The sequence below is a fragment of the Saimiri boliviensis genome, chromosome 4 (assembly GCF_048565385.1).
Source record: "Saimiri boliviensis isolate mSaiBol1 chromosome 4, mSaiBol1.pri, whole genome shotgun sequence".
Classification (NCBI taxonomy): Eukaryota; Metazoa; Chordata; class Mammalia; order Primates; family Cebidae; genus Saimiri; species Saimiri boliviensis.
Genome location: NC_133452.1, coordinates 155234013 through 155250247, shown reverse-complemented (window position 1 = coordinate 155250247; position 16235 = coordinate 155234013). Strand labels below are relative to the sequence as shown.

Here is a 16235-nt window from a genome sequence, read left to right as displayed (position 1 = left end):
TGACAGCCCATATGGCTTTGCGCTGTCTGCCAGAGCTTGGCTGAATTAATTAGATCAAATCAAAGAAGAGAGTCTGATAGGATATTGCTTTTTGCTAGTCCTTTCCATCACAAGACCAAATACTGAACGCAATTAATCAGTCACATGACAAATGCAGAAAGTTGTTTGTGTGTGTGTGTGTCATTTAGTTTAGTTTGATTTTCTAAAAGCTTTTTCTATGAGGGCAGTGCACAAACATTTAACGCACCTGCTTTTAAAAGTAACAAAAATAAACATAGAAACAAATATAATGAAACAGCAGATTCTAGCAGGGATACTTCAATATTAGCAGCGGTTGAGAAGCGGTGGGAGGAGGAAGGAGCAAGAAAGACAAAAGAAAGAAAGAGAAAAGGAACAATAACAAAAGAGAAGGCACAGAGCCAGCCTGGAAGAAGAGGGAGGGAACTGCATGAGGAAGGAGATCCAGAGAGCTCCATGGAGAAAGAGCAGACACAAGATTCAAGAATAGAACCAACAATCCAGGGAGGCAAGCTGGGAGAGGATGGCTCCAGAGCTCCTGAGATGGGTGTTTCTTAAAATAAGCAACTCTTGTTTCTCTCTGAGAGCATAAAAGATAAAGTCATTTTTCTTATTGTTAGATGGGTTAAATATTGTTCCCACTTAGTTCTTCTTTAGCCCCAAATAATCGGGTCGTCTATTTTAAGCAGAAAAGCTACATGTCCTAAGTGAAGGATTTAGTTTTGGACTTTTGGAACCATGTCAACCCAAAAGGAGAACAAAATCAAATCAAGGACCCAAATGTTTTTATCCCTGCAGAACGCAAGCGCTTTTTTATCTGTGGGGCAGACACACTAGTTGCCCACCCCCATGCCCTCACCCCAGCCATTCTTTCTGCTTGTTTGCTAATGGAACGGTGGTTTTGATTGAAAGACAATGTGCCTCACTACAGAGGGAATAAATTACTATGGGGAACAAATCACCGGTTTGGTCAACCCTGCTCTCCATTGGCAGTGACTGGACTAGGGGTGGGCAGTGAGTTGTAGGGGGGAAACCTGCTCAGAGGCTGATGGGAACGCTTTTCTTACTAATAACAGAGTTCCTTTCTGCTCCAGATGCTGTTGTGTGAGAGTGTGCTGCGGCAGCTGGATTGTGAACAGGAGTGGCAGTTCCAGAGAACCCCAGAGATGCTGTCCTTGTGTTCTGGTGCTGCTGAGCCATAGAATACATCCTGAAACTCCCTACCTCAAGACATCTTATAATGAGGAACAATGAAACGTCTTATGGCTCAAATCTCCACTGGTGTGGTATTCTGTTACTCGCAGCTAAATACATTTAACCGAGTACATTATGTACAAAGAGAGCTAAAGGGTGTTAGTAGGATTTGGTTCAATCATGATGTACAGCAATCCCCAAACAGCGGTGTGTCAAAGGAGATAGAAGTTTGTTTCTCTCTCGTATGAGAGTCTGGAAGCAAATCCAGTTGGCATAGTCATCAGATGCTCATTCTAGCTTGTTTATCAGCAGCCCGTGGACTCTTTTTCCAAGGTCGCCTATAGTCTGTGTTGGTTACTGCAGTTCCAGCCGCCATCTCCTTTTTTCATTCAGCAAGAAGGAACAAAGGGAAGAAGGGGCAGAGGCATGTGGCTTATGTCCACGTCTCCAAGAAGTAGAGGTCTTCAGGGATCAGACCCAGATATCAGGTGTATCTACAGGTTTCTGTGTAAAGTATTGAAGGAGGTTCTCTCCACTTCAGAGGCAGCCATGGTGTGTCCTTCTGGGGGTACTGACCAGAGGCAGTGTCTGCCTGGCAGGGCCGGTGCCAGGTTGGCAGGTGGTGGCAGTCACAGTAGGAAGCTCAGTCCCCTCATTTTTCATACAAGCAGGGTCAGTAGAGTGGGCCTGTGAGTAAGTGCTGGTGAATACTCTGGGTGGAGGCTGGAGGTAGGAAAGGGGAGCAGAAGGCCTCAGAGGGAAGTAACTGCAGCGTCACTATTGTCAATCTGGTTCTTTCTGCCTCCAGGCCAGCAAGAACTGGGAAATGGAGGCCACGCAACTACGTGGTCTGAGTTATAATTGATATCAAGACCAGGCCAGGCATGGCTGCTCACGCCTGTCATCCCAGCACTTTGGGAGGCTGAGGTGGGTGGATCACTTAAGTCAGGAGTTCAAGACCAGCCTGACCAACATGGCAAAACCTCATCTCTACTAAAAATACAAAAATTAGCCCTGCATGGTGGTGGGTGCCCGTAGTCCCAGCTACTCAGGAGGCTGAGGCAGGAGAATTGCTTGAACCCAGGAGGTTGAGGTTGCAGTGAGCCAAGATCATGCCACTGCAGTCCAGCCTGGGAGACAAAGTGAGACTCTGTCTCAAAAAAAAAAAAAAAAAAAGAATTGGTTCAATCAAACAGATTTTCCTTGGCACTTTAACTGACACGACTCCCATTTAGAAAATGGGCACTTTGATATAGGGATGGGAAAGAGGAGGGCAAAGATGAGAGGCAGTGGGGTGAGGGAAGCAGGTGTGGCGGGTGGGGGGTGGTGGGGGAAGTTGGTGTGCCTGGGTACTGGGTGAAGGGATGCCTACGGGGCCTCCAGCCTGTGTTAGTGCCTCGTGGCTATGTAGTAGATGCATATCATTTTATGTGGCCTTCGCATCCATTTAAAATGCAGGCTTAGCTTTCTCATGCCAGAGGCAGGGCTCAGTCACCCTTGACACAGTTTCTGGTTCTACACCACACCCAAATGGCTCAAGCCAGTGGCCAAAGATAAGAACTTAGAGACTTTCCTCTCGCTTAGCGGACAGGGCTCCCTGCTTGCCTTCTGTTTCTTTAAAAGACCATTTGGGCATTTGCTGGATAACTTAAAGTGTCATATTCCCCAATATGTAGTCAATTGCCACTCCTCTCCTCTCTCCCTGCCTGTTCCCCCTGACTTCTGGGTGTGTTTGTAACCTCCAGGTATGCTGTGTACCCCCCAGGGTCTGTCAGTACTAAACACTCTTAAACTTTCAGGCCGTGATTGTATCACTGAAGTGGTACCTGAGAATAGTAGCTGCTGGCTAAGTTGATAGAGAAGCTGAAAAAGTTTCATTCAAAACAGGCTACTGAAGAAAAATAATAAAGTAACACGAACTTGATGGCTTAAATCAACAGACATTCATCAGACGCCGTGGCTCATACCTGTAATCCTAGCACTTCAGGAAACCAAGGTGGGCCGATCACCTGAGGTCAGGAGTTTGAGACCAGCCTGGCCAACATGGAGAAACCCCGACTCTACTAAAACTGCAAAAAATTAGTGGGGTGTGGTGGCAGGAGCCTGTGATCACAGCTACTCGGGAGGCTGACACAGAGAATTGCTTGAACCCAGGAGGCGGAGGCTGCAGTGAGCTGAGATCGCACCACTGCATTCTAGACTGGGCAACAGAGTGAGACTCCATCTCAAAAAACCAAAAACGAAACAGAAGTTTGTTCTCTCACATTTCTGGAGGCTAGAACTCCAAAATTAAGGTGTCAGCAGAGCTATGCTCCCCATGAAGGATTTAGAGAAGAATGCTTCCTCGCCTCTTCCTGGCTTCTGGTGGCCCCTAGCACTCCATCGCCTCCCTCCGATCTCCACCTTTCTCTTCACTGGACCTCCTTCCCTGTCCACATCTCTGCCTCCTCTTCTCTTGTAATAAGCACATCCGTCATTAGATTTACGGCCTACCCTAAATCCAGGATAATTTAATCTCAAGGTTCTTGCAAATGCATCTGTAAAGACCCCATTTCCAAACAAGTGCACTTGTGAGGCTCTGGTTGGACATGAATGGGGGGGGGTGGGACACCATTCTACCCACGATCAGGAGGACCCGGGAGGTGGTACTGAATAGGGGATGGAGCATGCGGTCAAGTGACAGGCTTTCTCTAGAACTGGTCTTTCTCCTCTTCTCTTGCCAGGTGGGGTGTGGCTCCTCCTTTCTGAATATTAGGCTTCGGGGGCAGGACTGGCACCTGCAGATGTTGACCAAGAGAGCCAAGCCTCCTTCCGTTGCATGGAGCTGGAACCAGCAAGCAGGCGCCCCTCCTGGCCCCTCCCTTATCCCTTCTCCTTCTCCCCTGCCTCTTCCCTTTCTCCCCTGCCAGCTTGCTCCCGATGCAGAGGCAGCTGATTCTAAGGAGCTTGTGAAGGCTTCACAGGAATTGGGTTGCAGAATGTTTTGAATGTGACAGCCTAGTGTTTGAAGCTTCTGTCTAGGAAAAAAAATTGCTAGTGGCATTCACTCATATACCTGGCATCCTTGAATTGTCTAAGAGTTACTGTGAATCACTGACATGACTTGTATGTGAGTGGCTTATATAAAACCTCTCTACTAAGTACTATCTTGAAGATTCCATCTCGACATTCAAAAGCTGAGCGGGCACATTAGTGTGCCTCCTTTATGGGCAGCTCAGCAAGCTCAGGGGCAGAGTCTGAGATTCTTACTAGCATGTCCCCCCAGCCAGGCAGCGTGCTCCTATGTAGATGTGCTGGGTGCTTTCCTTTTATGTAAATGTCTGATCCGTAACAGGGCTATCCTCCGACTGCTTTCATCTCCCTCAGATCTTGCAGAGCCCTTTTAAGGTAGGGATCATTTGGCAGCTCTGTCAAAGAACCTGGCCTCCTTATATCACGAACGAAAAATCCTGACACAGCCCTGAAATTCCTTGAGACAAATAGTTCATGTATTTTCAGTTCGATGGTGCATTAATCATGAGTTGCTTTTTTTTTCTTTGAATGTGATAAAAGATCAACTCAAATTAGCTTAAGCACATGAAGGGATTTAATAGGATACTAGATTTTCTTATATAATCAAAGGAGGGGTTGAACAAATAACCAAACAGCAAGAAGGGTGAGGATGAGGCTCTATCAAGGAAAGACTAATGAGAAGAACGTCATAAGGAAAAGCTTTGTTTCACTCTTCTCCACCTGAGGACCCCATTATCATTAGAGATGGGCCCAATTTTTCCATCTTGCTGTTCCCACAACCGAAACAGGACTGACTCACTCTCCCTCTGTTCCCAAGGCAAAATAAAATGCCAGGAAGGGCTGTGATTGGTTCAACTCAGTCAAGGAATTATACTTCTTGATCCAAACACCCTCACATATGTGGAGAAGTTTTTTCTTTTGAACATTTATCAAATTATGTTGGGATCTTTGAGTCTAAGTCATCACCTCTTTTGTCCAATGCAAATCTTGATGATTTTGCTATGTACATGTCTTTTTTTTTGGAGACGGAATCTTGCTCTGTCACCCAGGCTGGAGTGGAGTGATGTGATCTGGGATCACTGCAACCTCCGCCTCCCATGTTCAAGCTATTCTCCCATCTCAGCCTCCCAAGCAGCGGGGACTACAGGCTCTCGCCACCATGCCCAGCTCATTTTTGTACATGCAGGATTTTACCATATTGGTGAAACTCCTGACCTCAAGTGATCCACTGGCCTCGGCCTCCCAAAGTGCTGAGATTACAGGAGTGAAGCATCACGCACAGCCTATTTTTCTTTTTGAGAAAATCAGTGCTTTGAATGTGGTGTGGGCTTCCTTTGATAGAACCATCTCAGCCAAAAAAACCAAAAACCAAACAAACAAACAAACAAAAAAACCCAACAACTCTTCTATTCCAAGTTTGTTAAAATGGGGTGCATACTCTGCTTAAAATCCCATGATTAGGGCTATTGTGTAGAGGATATTTGGTGTTAGAGATAATCTATAGATTTAGTAAACACTATATTGTGTCTAGCATGAAGAACTATTCTATTGCAAATATACCTTTTATTTGTTGAGGAGCTAAGGTTTTAGGGAGGAAAGTTGATAAAAGTAGCTCTGGGCTATCTTCTCATCCTGTGAAAAGTAAGATGGAGGGGATAGAGTTTGGCTGTTGTCCTCGAGTTGAACTGTCATCCCAGTGTTGGAGGAGGGGCCTGGTAGGAGGTGTTTAGGTCATGGGGAAGCTTCCCTCATGGTCCATGCTGCTGTCCTTGTGATAATGAGTGAGTTCATGTCTGCTTCCTCTTCACCTTCCACCATCAGTGAAAGCTCCCTGAGGCCTCCCCAGAAGCTGAGCAGAGGCCATTGCCATGTTTGTATGGCCCACAAAACCATGACCCAATTAAACCTCTTTTCTTTTCCTCCTTCTTTATTTGAGACAGAGTCTCACTCTGTTGCCCAGGTTGGAGTGCAGTGGTGCGATCTTGGCTCATCACAACCTCTGCCTCCTGGGTTCAAGTGATTCTCCTGCCTCAGCCTCACAACTAGCTGGGATTACAGGCACCCACCACCATGTCCGGCTAATTTTTGTACTTTTAGTAGAGATGGCTTTTTGCTGTGTTGGCCAGGCTGGTCTCAAACTCCTGACCTCAGGTGATCCACCTGCCTTTGTCTCCCAAAGTGCTGGGATTAGAGGCATGAGCCACCACACCCACCACTACTCTTTTCTTTATAAATTACCCAGTCTCGTGTGTTCCTTTATAGCAATGAAAGAATGGCGTAACACATGAACATCACAGCCTGCGTCCTCTTCCTTTAAGAACACAAACGTTGGTTGCAACAGAAAATCAGATCAGATTCTACCATCAAGTTTAGCTTTGCTGCCCTTAATCATTACTTAAGAGAACAAAACTACTTCCTTATCCTTCTTATTTTCCATTCCTGGTTCCCCAAGGGAGCTAACACTTTATTCAGGAATACTTACTTGCCTCCTTTGAAGACAAAAGTAGGTAAATTAAGCAGGAAACTTAGATCTCTTGTTGGGCTACAGGGCAGGGTGTGAGGTTTGGGGGTAGACAGGCCTGGATTCAAATGAGACTTGGCTACTTACTGTGAGATGCTGAATACAACACTCAACAATGTAAAGTTTTGTTTTGTTTTTTTTTTTTTCATTTGCAAAATTGGGATGATAATATCACATAGAGTTGGCTGAGTATTAAAGGAGATCAGCCACGTGAAGTGTTTGCAGGGCATGACTTGCCAAGGATCCTCTTGGGATCCAACTGTAGTCTGACCTCATTCCCTTTTCTCTGTCATGCAAGTTTCTCTTCTCGGTCCCCTTCACTCCCTCAGCACAAGGAGAGACATGCCACACCCATGTTAGCCACTAGAAGTAAGGCTGATGCCACTCAGCCTGCAGCTTCCCTTCTCTATTGTTCTTACTGGAACAGGAAGTCCTTTTAGCGTGGCTGAGCTCCTGCAGGGAGATCTATGAGATAAGGAGTGTCTACCTGTCTTATGTGCCCAGATTATCCTTCAAGGAGAGGTGTTGGTCTTGAGCAGAATATTCTCCTTTAAAAGCTAGGACTTGGTAGGTGTCCATTTCTCCTTTCTCTTACCTTCCATATTGAATCGTGTGTTCATTCCAAGTACCCTATTTTCTTTGGAGAATGTTTCTTAGGCAGAGGAAACAGTGTTCACGTCAGAACACCAGCACAGATGGGGTGCACTACTCTTTGGAATGAGGGGCTGGCTAACCCCATCCACGGCTGGCTCGGCCCCTCGAGGGTGGCAGGAAAGAGAATCAGCTGGAATCCTGTAAGCGCCCAGGCGCCAATCGCCTCATCCAAGAAACTGCTATGAATGTCAAGTGCATCATATTTGCTGAGGCAGGATCAGAGACTAGCCAAAGTCTAGATCATGCCAGCGGAAGGATGAAATATGACTGCTGTTTCCCCTCCTCATTAACATCCGGTTTTTCAGAGGTGACATTTCTCCTAGTGACCGAGGGAAATAAATGTGTCTGGCCTTCTGTGGCTCTTCATATCAAGCTTGGTTTTACAACAGAAGAGCCCAGAGTTATTCTAATAGACTCTCTATATCAACATAGATACCAGAAACAAAAATGCATGAGGCAAGACCTGTGGTTAGGTAAGCATGAACACTGGGTTCTGTTTGGCCTCTGGGCCTCCAGCATGGTCAAGAATCCTACCCGTTCTGGGATAGCTGAAGGAATGGCCAGGACCAGCTGCTTCTGGAAATTCTTAGCTTCCTGAGAATTTGCACAACCGCTGTGGGCAGCAGTGTTACCCTGGGACATGCTTCTGAGCTCAACTATCTTTTGCTGAACACAGTATATGATTCTAGCTGAGGACTCAACCACCAGGCCCAGGGCCAGCGATGATGCTATTTCTGTTAGGAAGAGTCAGGAACACTTTCCATTTAATCCTGTCTCAATAACATTCAGATGCTTTAACCCATAAAAATGAATTCAATTCTTTGAGGTCTAATGTGTGTCTGTGTGTTTATATATAGACAATTGGAGCTGTATTTCATTCGGCTTTAACAGAAAAAGCAAAGACTAAATGTCTGTAAGATGAAGCCTATAAAGCCATTTTATTCATTTATTTATTTTCACTTTTTTTTTTTTTTTTTTTTTTTTTTTAGAGCAGGGTCTTGCTCTGTGGCCCAGACTTGAGTACAGTGGCGTGATCATAGCTCACTGCAGCCTCAAACTCCTGGGCTCAAGCCAGCTTCCCATTTTAGCTTTCCTAATAGCTAGGACTACAGGGGTGCACCACCATGCCTGGTTAATTTTCATTTTTATTTTTAGTAGAGGCAGGGTCCACTTGTGTTGTCCAGTCTGGTCTCAAACTCCTGGCCTCAAGCAATCCTCTGGCCTCCTCCTCCCAAAGTGCTGGGATTTACAGGCCTGAACCACTGCGCGAAGCTTCATTTTAAAACCCATAATTGTCTTGATAATTCATGGGGAAAATGCGTTAGAATTCAACAAAATAATGTGATTGATTTGTAGAATTCTAAAGACAGTATTTGGACTTATAGTTATACATACCATTCAAGCAGGCCTAACTTTATTTCTCAATTAACGAAATGCAAGAAAACATTTTCTGATGCTTTTGATCCAAATCTTGAATGAAGAGACTTGTCCGTCACAGAATAGGGCTTGCGTATGTCAGAAGAGACGTTGTAAGGACATTTGCTGTGGCAAAGCCCATAATTTATGAATTTGTCCAATGCACCACCTGGTGAACAGGTAAATACTGCTGCAGCAGCCGGGGAGAAATGGTGCAATGATTTAAATTTCTTAAGAGAAGTCAAGCGCAAACCCTTTTTATCTCTAGTTTTTAAATGGTTTTTCTAATCTGCATGCATATATATATTTTTTGCCTTAGTAAATATAGCATAGTGAACATAAGCAACCATTTCTTAGGCAAGCCAGAATCTGAAAGTGTTTTAAGGTCATCCTTTAAAAAAATTCAGTGCTTGTATGCAGAAAATCAACCTCGTAGGTTAGTAGTGGCTGAAACTTTAGAGATCTTCACAAACTCAGCCTTTGTTACCTGTGTGTGTTTTTTTTTTCTTTTGACATGGAGTCTCGCTCTGTTGCCCAGACTGGAGTACAATGGCACCATCTCGGCTCACTGCAACCTCCGCCTCCCAGGTTCAAGTGATTCTTCTGCCTCAGTCTTCCAAGTAGCTGGGACTACAGGCCTGCAGCACCATGCCCAGCTCTAACTTTTGTATTTTTTTAGTAGAGACGGGGTTTCACCATGTTGGCCAGGATGGTCTTTATCTCCTGATCTTGTGATTCACTGGCCTTGGACTCCCAAAGTGCTGAGATTACAGGCCCAGCTGCCTGTTTTTAACAAGTCTCTGTTTTTATACAGCTTACCCCTTAATGATAAAAACTGAGTACAGAAAAATTTCCTTAAGTTGACGGTACTGGTTGATCAAGTTATAGTTAATAAAAGTAAATGCATACATATACTTATTTAAATAACTATATTTTACTTTCTATAAATATATATATATACTATTTAATTATAAATATGTATATTTATTTACTTATAATTACTCCCTTTTGTAACATTCAGAGTGTGCTTTGCTAGTCAAACTTTTTTCTGTCCCTGCTATGGGGCTATGAGTTGCCCAAGGGCAGGGGTGACATTGCACAGGGCATTGTGTCCTGACTGCCTAGTCAGGTGCTCCTTATGACTGTGGATTTAGTGGTTCTCAATCTTGGCTGTACATTGGAATCTTCAGTTGAGTTTTCACAAACGCTGATGCCCAGGTCCTTCTTAGAGACTCTGGTTTAATTGGTGTATAGAATGTTCTGGGTATTGGGAATTTTAAAAGTTCTCCAGATGATTCTAATGTGCAGTCAATGTTGGGAACCACGGATTTCATGAATCAAGTCTCCAAGTACAGAAGTGGTGGCATCACCTCTGTGAGATGCCAGAGGGCAGGGAGCCAGAAGAAGGCAGTGGGTAAGTCCAAGACACTTACAGATTGGCCTGAAACCATGTGCTCACTCCCAGGAGAGCAGCCTGGTGGGATAATAGTGTTATGGGAATTTTTCTGGACTGCTAGTCCCAGGTGGTTGAGATGTGTGAAAGGAAGTGTTTGAAGGCATTAGAAAGTTCCAGAACTTAACTTCATCTCTGCCATTGGTTTCCAAACTATCACATAAATAATTCACAAAAAGAGAAATAAATGAATAAGAAATATATGGAAAATATTTAGCTTTGGTAGTAATCACATCAGTGCAAATTAGGATTAATTATTAATTAATTAGCATTAATTTGGTAGTAATCATATCAGTGCAAATTAGCATTAATTATTAATTAATTAGCATAAAATTATCTTAATGAGGCCGGGTGCGGTGGCTCAAGCCTGTAATCCCAGCACTTTGGGAGGCCGAGGCAGGTGGATCACGAGGTCAAGAGATCGAGACCATCCTGGTCAACATGGTGAAACCCCGGCTCTACTAAAAATACAAAAAATTAGCTGGGCATGGTGGCACGTGCCTGTAATCCCAGCTACTCAGGAGGCTGAGGCAGGAGAATTGCCTGAACCCAGGAGGCGGAGGTTGCGGTGAGCCGAGATCGCGCCATTGCACTCCAGCCTGGGTAACAAGAGTGAAACTCCATCTCAAAAAAAAAAAAATTATCTTAATGGTATTGAAGATTCACAGGGATAGAGTGAAACTGGTCTTCAATTGATGGAATCTGTTGGGCAGTGTGGATCAAGAACTACAAAAATATTCATATCCTTTGACTCCATAATTCCTTTCTGAGAGTCTGTTATGAGGAAACAATTCACAGTATCGGAAAATCTACTTGGAAAAAGATGTTCATCATGGTTATCTCTAACAGTGCAATATCAGAAGCAAAGTATTAAACAACATGAGAAAGTTAAAAATATAACTTCTTTTTCGAGACAGAATCTTGCTCTATCACCCTGGCTGGAGTGCAGTGGTGCAATCTTGGCTCACTGCAACCTCTGCTTCCCAGACACTAGCAATCCTCCTGCTTCAGCCTCCCAAGTAGATGGGACTACAGGTGTGTGCCATCATACCTGACTAATTTTTGTGTTTTTTTGCAGAGATGGGGTTTCACCATGCTGCCCAGGCTGATCTTGAATTCCTGGGCTCAAGTGATTCACCTGCCTCAGCCTCCCAAAGTGCTGGGATTATAGGCATGAGTCATCATGCCCAGCCTAAAAATATAAATTATATCCATTGGGTGGAATATTATGCAGCAATTATGAAAATAGATAGAAATGAAAATTGCATTATCCATAGAAATGTTGGTGCTCTATTATGATACAGTGCTGTTTGTAAACTATTACATCAACTGGGTTTTTAAAAGGCCACCTGGGATATCTTCAATCCCAAAACACTCCTCTCCTGGAAGGAACGCTGCTTTGGCGCACCACACATTTGCTTTCTATGTTGGCCGGCCTACTATAGCTTCAGGTCTTTCATCTAAACCATTTATCCTTGGGAATAGCTGCTGGTCCTTTTCATCAGATGTTGCCATGGGTACAGAGATTTTTTTTTTTTTCTTTTTTAACTAACTATCTTGCATTCCTTTAAAGAGCCAGATACCAGTGAGAGGGAAAGGCAATTAAATACAGTGAAAATTCTTTCTTTATATTGCACATGGGAGAAATGAGAAACCCATTCCATTCATCTTTTAGGTGATCTATTCCTGGCGTCTCCTCCCCTCAATTTGAGACTTCTGGATGTTCTTAAAGAGCCTTGCCGACCACCTTAAAGAGCAATTTGAGGGTCTGGCTTGTTACCGACAGACCAGAATCTCCAGCTTGAGTAATGCTAAAAATAATCAAACAGGAAATGGGTGTACAGAGGGGGAATTGCTACAAAATGAATAAGGATTATATTGAAAATTCATCTGTAAGAATTCCGGGACTTCTATGGATACTGGAGCTTTGGGGTTTAATCGAAACAGTTGCGCATGAAAAAGCAAAGCTGTTGCTCAACACAGAGGCTGCGGTTCATTTTCCTGATAATGAACACAGGCAACACTTTTAGATTCTACAGTGGGCTGTGCCACAACCAGGTAATTAACACTCAGTGAGATAAACACAGATTAAGTTGTAGTATAGTACTTTCCATCTACTATTAACTTATGATGAAAAGTTATTAAACTATTATTATTACTTTTTGAGATGGGGGTTTCACTCTTGTTGTCTAGGCTGGAGTGCAATGGCACAATCTCAGACCACTGCAACCTCAGCCTCCTGGGTTCAAGGGATTTTTCTACCTCAGCCTCCCGAGTAGCTCGGATCACAGGTGCCCACTACCACACCCGGCTAATTTTTGTAATTTTAGTAGAGACAGGGTTTCTTCATGTTGGCCAGGCTGGTCTCAAACTCCCAACCCCAGGTGATCTGCCTGCCTCAGCCTCCCAAAGTGCCGGGATTACAGGCATGAGCCACAGTGCCCAGCCTAAACTGTTATTTTTAAATGATGTAGCCCAAGTTATTTTCTACAGGGTGGCTTGAGCATATGGTCAAAATCAGGCTGGATCCAATAGGATTCCTTTCCATCAGAGAGGACAGACCCTGAACAGATGAGTCACCGCCATCAGTGTGAGGTGACAAAAAGTTGCTATTTGAACCTTCAGACTCGCTATTGTATTTATATATTTATTTTTAATTATGGTAAAAAGCACATAACATAAAATTTACCATCTTAGTCATTTTAATTGTACAGTCGTGTTCAGTACGTTCACATTGCTGTGCAAAAGATCTCCAGAACCCTTTTTATCTTGTAAAAATGAAATTTTGTGCCATTAACCAAATCCCCATTTCCGCCTCCCCAGCCCCTGGCAATCCTCGTTCTACTTTCTGTTTCTATTAATTTCACTACTCAGGGAACTTTAGATCAGTGGAATCATAAAACGTTTGTCTTTTTGTGACTGGTTTGTTTCACTCAGCACGATGCCTTCAAGGTTCATCCAGGGAGTAGTATGTGTCAGTATTTCCTTCTTCTTCTTCTTCTTTTTTTTTTTTAAGAATAAAGATTAGACTGTTTCTGACAACTTATTTTCTCTCTCTTACAAATATGCTCAATGATTTCATCTCATGATTTAAAAAATAACAAAAATGATAATAATCTCCTCTTTTCTCAGATAAGCAGCTCTCAAACTTCTGTTTTTCCTTTTTACTCAACCTGAATAAGCCCTATCTTTACTCTTTGGGATCTGTTTTCTTTCTTTCTCTTTCCCTCTTTCTTTCTCTTTCTTTCCTTCCTTCCTTCCTTGTTTCCTCTTTCCTTCTCTCTCTCTCTCTCTCTCTCTCTCTCTCTCTCTCTCTCTCTCTCTCTCCCCCTCTCTCTCCCTCTCTCTTTCATTTGAGGCACAGTCTTGCTCTGTTACCCAGGCTGGAGTGCAGTGGCATCATCTTGGCTCACTGCAGCCTCCACTTTCTGGTCTTAAGCAATTCTCTCACTTCAGCCTCCCAAGTAGCTGGGACCACAGGTGTGCATCACCATGCCCAGCTAATTTTTTGTATTTCTGGTGGAGATTGGGTTTCAGTATGGCCAGGCTGGTCTTGAACTCCTGGCCTCATGTGATCTGCCCACCTTGGCCTCTCAAAGTGCTGGGATTACAGGTGTGAGCTACCACACCCAGCCTGGGATCTGGTTTCTGTTTCACCACTCTAAATCTCTTTCCTCCAAGAGTGTTAGACTCTTCTGGAATAAAACAATGATTTTTTGAAATAAAGTGCCCTTATTGCATGATGCACACATAGAAAATCTATTTGTTGATTATGTTTTATTCCAGACGTGGTTCTTTGTCCACCTTTTGCATGCTCTCTTCTTTTAACCTTCATTTTTCTTTTAGCTTAGTTTTGTTTTTGGCCCTAGAATCCCTATAGAGCAGACAGAAATTACTCATAAATAGACAGCTCTGCTCAGATGTCTAATTGCTGTCATGTAGCATAATGCAGTCTTCTTGACATATTCCCTACTGTATTTTGAGACTGGTTAGTTTATTGCATGTTTCCAGTTTTAAGACTAGGTGTTGCTTTTAGTTTATTTTTATGTAGAGCCAAGCCAGGGCTAAAGTCTGAGCCTGGAGGATGTGAGTTCTGGAAGATCTTTGAGGCTAAGCACAGTGGCTGATGCCTATAACCCCAGTACTTTGGGAGGACAAGGCAGAGGAGGAACATGAGGCCAGGAGTTTGAGATTAGCCTGGGCAAATAGACCCCCATCTCTACAAAAAAAATACATATATAAATAAGGAAAGGAAAGTTCTTGGATATTTGTGTCATATCCAAAGGGCCCACTTGATTCAGCGACTTGCATGAGGTTAGGCCCATTACCCCAGTCTAGCATGGTGTTTTGGAGGGGTAGGAAATCTTGGTGGCTTTTCTAGCATTTTTCAAAGTTCCCTAGGAAGAGAAAACTTCTAATCCGGAAGTCTTATCTGTATTTTTTTTCCCAGGGATGCTACGTTAGTCCATTTGTGTTGCTATAATGGAACCCCTGAGACTGGATAATTTATTTATTTATTTTTTAAAAGAGGTTTATTTGGCTCATGGTTCTGAAGACTATACAAACATGGCACTCGAATCTCCTCAGATTCTGGTGAGGCCTCAGCAAGCTTTTAGTCATGGCAGAAGGAAAGGAGAGCCAGTGTGTCACATAGCGAGAGAGGGCGCAAGAGAGACACCAGGCTTATTTATTTATTTACTTTATTTTGTTGAGAGAGTCTCGCTGTGTCACCAAGGCTGGAATGTAGTGGCTGTTCTTGGCTCACTGCAATCTCTGCCCCTGGGTTCAAGCAGAAGGACAAAACATCACAAACCATATGAGATGCCAATCCACGCCCTTGGTCTACTTCTCTGGAAATTAGCAGACTTTATGAGTGAAATGGCTCAAGATTTTATTGACTAAACCTTCTTCCACCGTGGTGTTTCTGGGGAGGAGAAAGCAGGCAGAAGCCATACCATATCGTACCACTCCAGAATCTTTCAGTTTTTTCCTTGATTCCTTCCTTCCTTCCTTCCTTCCCTCCCCTGCCCCCTCCCCCACCACCACCTTTCTCTCTTTCTCTCAATGGAGTCTCACTCTCACCCAGACTGGAGTGCAGTGGCATGATCTCTGCTCACTGCAAACCTCTGCCTCCTGGGTTCAAGTGATTCCCCTGCCTCAGCCTCCTGTGTGGCTGCGATTACAGGCACGTGCCACTACGCCCAGCTAATTTTTGTATTTTTAGTAGAAATGGGGTTTTGCCATGTTGGCCAAGCTGGTCACAAACTCCTGATCTCAGGTGATCTGCCCACCTCAGCCTCTCAAAGTGCTGGGATTACAGGCGTGAGCCACCGCGCCCAGCCGATGTTTCTTTTTCAAAGTGTATAACAAGAAGTTGTTCCTTTTTCCTTGTCAAACTGCAACTGGGAATTCTTTATTGTTTCCTTTTGCCTTTTTGTTTGTTCATGGTGTTTTGTTCATTGTCTTAGCTAGTGGTGACAGAGTCTACAAGCTGGCTTTGCTCTGTCCTCTGTGCCTGGAAGTCCAACAGGGTCATCTTTGTTACTAAATTTAATGACCTTTTCTCAGTACTCATTCTTCTCCACCTCATAAGCACTTTAATACAGTTGACTGTGCCCTTATTTGACCCAAGTTACATGATACACTCTTCCTCCTTGCCCCTGGCATCTCTCTTTTTCTGACTTCGTCTCACTACACTGAAGATGTCGGACTAGTTTATAGTTCTCAGTGCTAGTTGCATGTTAGAATCATCTAGAGAATGTTTTAGAAATACTTCACTCCCAGGAATTCTAATTTCTACATTTTGAGGTTGAGCCTGAGCATCATTTTTTTTTTTAACTCTCCATGGGATTTAGTGAGTGTCCAGAATGGAGAGCCACGGGCCTCTGTGTAGTGACACCTGCTCCCTGATCTGAGGCTCTCAGGCTGTATTCCTCTATAAAGAAGGCAGGTGGGAGGCACTAGCAA

At 43.8% G+C, this 16235-nt stretch overlaps 1 protein-coding gene across 1 annotated transcript in view; it reads right to left on the bottom strand.

Moving 5' to 3' along the window:
- The window catches only part of LOC120361143 (uncharacterized), a gene marked incomplete at its 3' end in the record, with an annotated part of 59440 nt that extends 51399 nt beyond the window's left edge, over positions 1-8041 (bottom strand). The window contains 1 exon segment of the mRNA XM_074397116.1: positions 7934-8041. Coding sequence (XP_074253217.1) covers positions 7934-8041 — 108 coding nt within the window.
- Between the last annotated feature and the right edge of the window lie 8194 nt (positions 8042-16235).